The sequence below is a fragment of the Trichomycterus rosablanca genome, chromosome 2 (assembly GCF_030014385.1).
Source record: "Trichomycterus rosablanca isolate fTriRos1 chromosome 2, fTriRos1.hap1, whole genome shotgun sequence".
In the NCBI taxonomy this organism is placed as follows: Eukaryota; Metazoa; Chordata; class Actinopteri; order Siluriformes; family Trichomycteridae; genus Trichomycterus; species Trichomycterus rosablanca.
This window is the reverse complement of record NC_085989.1, coordinates 54327702-54334491: the sequence shown is the minus strand read 5'-3', so window position 1 is coordinate 54334491 and position 6790 is coordinate 54327702. Positions and strand designations below refer to the sequence as shown.

Genomic DNA, 6790 nt, shown 5'->3' with positions numbered 1-6790 from the left:
CTGGGTGCAGGACCTCATCTCGATATCTGACAGCAGTCAGCGATCCATTTCTGATGACGTGGAGGTCGGTACAACCACCAATGCTGAAGCCAGCCCACACCATGATTCCACCACCACTGAAGGAGTCCCCTTCTGGCATGAAACGTGGATTCTCCCGTGGTCCTCGTTCACGCCAGATCAGGACACAATGATTGTCAGGCTGCAGACTGAACCGTGACTCATCAGAGAAGGAAGTTGTAGCCTAGTGGTTAAGTTACTGGACTAGTATGCTGAAGGTTGCCGGTTCAGACCCCACCACTGCCTGGTTGCCACTGTTGGGCCCTTGAGCAAGGCCCTTAACCCTAAATTGCTTAGACTGTATACTGTAAGTCGCTTTGAATAAAGGCGTCTGCTAAATGCTCATCACAGGTCCAATGACGATGCTCATCAGGACACCTTCTACGGGTTCTACGGTGTTCAGCAGATAACGGAATGCATACCACTGGTCGCCGGGCATGCAGTCCATCACGATGGAGTTCTAGTGGCAGCAAGAAACTGTCCCCGCAGCTCTGTTGCATTGCTGCGCCTGTTCCTTCTTGCCAATAAGGTCAAGTAGCAGTCATCTTTTGCTGTTGTGGCAGATGGGCGACCCTGCCCTCGTCTTCTACGTTCTGTGCCAGTTTCTTGCAAGCGATTCCAGTCTGCTAATCACACGTTGGGATCTTCCAAGTGCTGTTGCCACTGTCGTTTGTGTTTGACCAGCTTCAAGATGTCGTATGGCTCTCCAGGCTTCCATTTGGGCAAATCGTGTTGCAGGGGCATTATTGCAAGGGCTGGAAAATTGCAGGATGTGCACTTTCAAGATCAGGGAATGTGCAGATACTCCACTACTTTCAGCCTTTTGTATAGTGCATTTTCACCAATGAAATAAAAGTTGGTTTTGCATCTCATTTGCATAATCGAACAACTTTCTTTGACTTGTCGTTTGCTTTTCTGATGTTCTTGTTTAATAAAAAAAAAATCAAATGCTTATCACTTCATATTCATTTTGAAATATCCCCTAATTTTTGTGAGCAGTGTATTTTATTTGCATTTGGGGTGTTAGAAATTCGGCATATTCAGGAGCCAGGAGACTTCCGGGTCTTTAGGAGTAGAGTAGTTTATTGACACATGCAGACGTATGGGCACAGCTTGTAAGACCAACAGAAATCTAACTAGGCATATTCTGGAAAGACTTTATATACACTAGAAATGAGGGGAGGATTAGGAAAAAGAGGAGGAGGTTAAGGGGACGGAAATGACAATGCAGAGGGGGACTACAAAGGTGTCCAAAGGTTGGGGTAGTGTAATAAAAGGGTATTGGTTTTATTGTGGGTAATTGCAATGGAGGGGGTCAGGGTACAGGATAACAAAAGATGTGAGGAGACACGATTAGGTGTATAGGTGACAGGGAGTGGGGGTGATACAGGATGGGGGATCAAACAGGAGGGCTTATTCAATATACAAATTTCTCTTAGGGGTTGTTCTTAAAATAGTCTTAAATGAATAAATAATTAAATAAACACACATTTATGTATTATTTTTTGTACAGTTAAAGTAAAATAAGTACATAATTGTTGTTCTATATTAGAACTCTAAGTGTATTGATCATTAGTGAGACTGTAGCATATTAAAGAGACAATATATTTATAAATTATTTAAATAAATATACAAATGCTATGACTATAAAGTGGTATATTTGTCACATCAAATGACTTTAGATTATAAAGAAAAACTTTGATATTACAACAAAGAACACGGCACATAACTCATTTTACACTATTTCATTATTTTTATTTAACTTGTAACACATTTACACTTTCTTTTGGTTAATCTCAGATCACTTCAGGCACAAATTCTTGTTGCAAATTGTTGCATCAGATTTAAAATACACATTAATATACATACAGTAATCATGTTATTTGAATAATGTTTTACTGTTGGTTAATAATCAGTTCATCAGAAATGAATTATCTATAAACCATAATCCTGTACTGAAATGAAACTGCTGGTGAGCTTTGAGATATTGTAACATTCACTTACATTTAAAACCACAATCATTATTACAGTCATTTAAAAGAAAAGATCAAATTTATGCTCATTCTACTAATCTCACAACCCTGAAAACTTAAAATGACTCATTACAGCATTGAGAATATAAATAATTACTCATTTGATCATGTTAATAAGTAATCATTATATATCTGTTGTGTGTGTGTATACATATACCATGTGTGTCTGTGTATGTAGAGTTTGCGTGTGTATAGTGTGTGTGTGTGTGTGCAATTCTTCAGATATATTCATCCAAACTCTCTATAGCTTGTGTTTTTGTGTATTTTCTCCATCCAGAGGGAATCTTTCTGTGTCCCTGGAATGATTTACCATAGTACTTTTCCAGGTCTGTTTGGAAGCTGCCCACAAACCACTTCCAGTATGTGAGCTGTGAATTATCAGGAGTGATGCTCCACTTAGCATATTCTCCTCCTGCTGTTCTGTAGATTTTGTAGGGTACTGACACATCTGTATCATGACGGGGGTAGAAGCGTTTATTACTTTGTACTAAAGTTGTACAAATATTAGCACAGAGATTTGTTGTGTATCTTTTGTGCCATCCTATGATTCCATCTACTCTGTGGAAGGGGACACTGTGATCTCCATCATGGTCCTCTATTGTGTTGGTGCAGATGGCTTTACAGAATGGACACTGAACCCAGCAGCACTGACAGAGATGTTCAATCAGAATCTCATCTGGTTTCTTCCTGAACTTCTCCATGTTTATGTCTGTTACACTGTTGAAGCTTTTATGTTGTTCTGACATCATCTTTGTGAGACCTTCACACACAACCTGCTGAAGTAAATCTAAATCTGTAATTTCCTCCAGACCAGTGCAGGTTATTTCTTTTAAGCTCAGCTCATCTGTTAGTGAATTCTTCAAACTTCTCAGCCACATGTTTGCATCACCACTGCTCTTCTTCACTTCTTCAGTTGTGATGTTCAGAGTGTTCATCACTTTCTGCTCTTTGTGTTTCAGATTTCCTTTGAGAAGATTCAGAACCTCTCTGTTATTTTCAGTGATGTATTTATCAACGTTTTCTGTAATAAACTGTTCAAAGTGTTTCTTGGGATGGTGGATGTACTGCATGTACTTCTCAAAGTTCTCCTGCTCTGCCAGAAATTTCAGGATGTGTTTCTCAAGCTGTGACCTGTTACCATTAAATTCTGGCATGTCTGATCTCATCTGTGTTGATAGATCAATAGCAGTTTTATTGTAGGCTGCTTGCAGGATGGCTGGTACAAGATTGTTGTAGATAAGTTCACCAAATACTGATGTGGTTGTAGCTCCTCTGCAGTAGTTTTGGAAGATGCTGTAATATTGTGGTTTCTGCTTTTCCAGATACTTTCTTACATCATTTTGATCTATAAACTGTTGGTGGATCTTGGTGAATTTGGGTTTTGCATGATAACACACATGAAGACAGAGATCCAGAGTGAATTCCTTCTTCAGCTTTATTGTCTTGTTCTCACTGTGATATTTCTCAACTCTGTGTTTGACCTGGTCAGTTATTTCCTGAATGTAGCTTTTTTTGTATCCCAGTCCTGTAATTTTGCTGCAGATCTTCTTGATCAAGTTCTCAGATTCTTGGTTGACATTGTTGAATAGGTTCCTCACTGACTCCTGGACTTCAAAAGGAATCATTTTCATTGTCTTCAAAATGTAACGTGAATAATCTCCCAGTCTGTGTATCTTTGTGTAATCTTCCTGAGATATTCGCTCATACACAGCAGCTTGTTCATTACCTTCAGATAGAATCTGTATCACATCCTCCCAAACATCAAAAGGTTTCTCTACAGGTGTGTCTTGTGTTAGATCAGAGACCCATTTGTTCCACACTTTATCAAATTCCTGTCTGAGGACTCGTTCATCAGTTTCTGTGCTTTTTAGTTGTAGAGCAAGTGCTTTACTCATATTGAAGAGCTTTTCATCATACTCTGTCTTTTTGTGATCAAACGTTTCTCGTGCTTTTTGCTGTTGAAGAAAATCATTCAGGTTTGTTTTTGCTTTTTTGACAAGATCTTCAAGAAGTTGTTTAATTCTCTGTTCACATCTCACTTTCCACTGAATTAAAATGTCTTTGTCCTTGTCCTCTTCAAAGTAACACTTCATTGATTTCTCCACTTCTTCTTTGGTCTTCTTCATGTGATCATAAAGATCTTTGTCCTCAATCTTTTGTAGTTTTTTGTTTTTAATTGTGTTGTGCAGTTTTTCTTCATATTCTAACATGGCACTTCTGAGGGACCAGGTCCATTTTCCAAACTCAGTTTCTAGTTTCCTGTAGACTGCAATCTCCAGTGTGTTTCTAAAACTGAAAACAAAGTTCTCGTTCAGTAGAGCCTTCCACAGATCACTGATATGTGATTTAAACTCTGAGAGTTTCATACTATGAGACTTGGTAGCATTTGTGAAAATAGCTCTCTTTAGCTTCTGAACATTTTCACTGTATGAGGGGTTTGGTGGAGCCATTGGTGGGCTGCCCTCCCAGAGATGTGCAAAATACTGAACATCATCTTGTACATTGAAAGCAATAACATCACTGAAGCACTCGGCTTCACTGTCTTCTTCTTTAGCAGCTAATTTTGTCATTTCATCCAGTTTTTCCTGTAGACGTCTCCTGCCCTCCATGTTCTTCTCTCCAGCTGTGATGTCACCAACATTCTGATGGACAAACATACATCTGGGATTTAGTTTTACCTTCTTCATTCTCAGGAAGGCCTGAACAACAATCTGAAGAATCTCCTGCATCTCAGCAGGGTTCTCACCAAATATGTTGATCAAAGTCAGATTTCCAAGACCTACAACAAATGTTGCAAGTTCATTATCATGATGGTAAGTGAATTTTCCTGCAAGCTCAAGTGCTCTTAGACCTTCAGTATCTACAATAAGAATGTAGTCAAACTTCAGCTGCTCCTTCATCTCCTCTGATACTCTGACCAGCTGCATGAAGGCTCCTCTGGTGCACCTTCCAGCACTGACAGCAAACTGGAGTCCAAACATGGCATTCAGCATGGTGGATTTTCCTGTGCTCTGAATCCCTAGAACTGACAGCACAAAGACTCTCTGATCTCCCAGTTTCTTTATGAGTTCATCTAGAACTGCTGAAACGCAAATCAGAGAAACATGAGCAGCATCACCATCCATCAACTCCATTGGAAGACCAAATTTTATGAGTTCTGCAGCAAGTTTGGGGAGATTTGACATACTTCTTTCTCCAGATGTTTTCTTCCCTGACTCATATATCTGACCCATCTCTCTGAAGATGTGTTCCAGACCAAATGTTGCTGCATTCAGTTTTACAGATATTTCTTCAAGTTCTGTTTGCTCAGCCTTCAACTTTTCTCTTTCTGATGTGTCATGTTTATTTTTAAGGTCTAAAACCCTTGTCCATGTTTCATTGTACTTGTGATGAAGATTTGAAAGATCATCTGAGGTTTGTTTGTCCAGTAGAAGCTCGAGCCATTTAATAAAGAATAATTTTTCATTTCCTGATAGAGAATTCAGTGAGGAAATAAATTCTTTTAAAAATCCTGATTGTCCATTTTTTTGTTGCTGTTCACGGATTTGTTTCATTTGTGTTTGTTTTTCACTCTTTTGCATTTCTAAATTGTTTCCTTGAAGTCGATGTGAGTCTTTGTTTATCTGACACCACTCATGCCAGAGCTTCCCTTGACAGGGCAGGTGTGTTTCCTTTAATGTGGATATTTCCTTCCCCTCCAGTAGTTTTATTATCTCTAGTGCTGCTTCTTTTCCTTTCCTGCATTCAGGATCATCTTCATCTGTGCTGATCTCATTGTTTTTGTATAAATCCTCAAGTTTAAAAACTGAAGATGACTTGGACAGACACTCTGTGATGGTTGTTTTGAGGTTTTTAGATATGTCTGACAGATTTCTGTCCTTTAGACCATTTCTGTATTTTCCATTCTTAATCCTACTGACACCTGATCTATCCTCAGAAAGGAGACAGATGAGTGGTTTGGGGTCTTTTAGAAACTTATGTATCATCTCCTTATTTCTTTCATTGTTAGGATCAGATAAAAGAACAACATTTACAGACGACATTTCAGTCAGAATATCCAGTTGTTCTTTACTGGTTTCTGCATCACCATGTAGATTACAGAAAGCAACACAGTCAGTAAAATGATCAGTTTCCTTTCCAGATGGACAGTACCAAGCAATCTCCACAACTCCATCCATCAGTAGACGGTTTTTAATGCTGCCTGGACAGTGTCTGTGGAAGAATGTCTGATGCTTCTCATTGATCAAGCTGTTTATCAGCTGAGACTTGGAAAAGGACATGTCCCCTAACCTGAAGAACACCACCATTGGAGTTTCTGCTTCATAAACATGCTGGGTTTTACTGATCTTGGTACCAGAAGTGTCAGTGGTTTTGCAACTTTTAATAATTTGGCGAAATGTCCACAGAGGAAACTCAATCTTTCCAGTAAATAGATTTCTCATCAGTAGAGGCAGAGCGTACTGACACTGAGAGAGTTTAGTCACTATTAGTTGCTTCAGGAAACTGTCTGAGCAGTGGAACACTGCCATCTGAAGATCCATGGGATGGATAGGATTGTATACACTCTCACCATCAAAAGATGAAGCTTTTTGGCAAACAAGCTCAGAAAATGCATCAACTTCTTCATCTGTATCTGTAGAAGGAGGGTCTAAATCAGTAGCTCCTTCTTTGGTGGTGATGTATCTTGCTCTGTAATCCAT

General features: G+C 39.2%; 1 protein-coding gene across 1 annotated transcript; it reads right to left on the bottom strand.

The window, feature by feature from the left end:
- Window positions 1-2308: 2308 nt before the first annotated feature.
- Window positions 2309-6790, bottom strand: LOC134302249 (interferon-induced very large GTPase 1-like). The gene is made up of 2 exons (XM_062987287.1): window positions 5479-6790; window positions 2309-5388 (listed from the first exon to the last, which is right to left on the bottom strand). Exons 1-2 carry the CDS (start codon window positions 6788-6790, stop codon window positions 2309-2311), a joined length of 4392 nt encoding a protein of 1463 aa, XP_062843357.1.

Coding starts and splice junctions, on each gene's coding strand:
- LOC134302249 (XM_062987287.1), bottom strand. CDS start 6,790: ATGGATTACAGAGCAAGATACATCACCACCAAAGAAGGAGCTACTGAT. Junction 5,389..5,478: donor TGATCTTTCAAATCTTCATC/ACAAGTACAATG, acceptor CTGAGCAAACAG/AACTTGAAGAAATATCTGTA.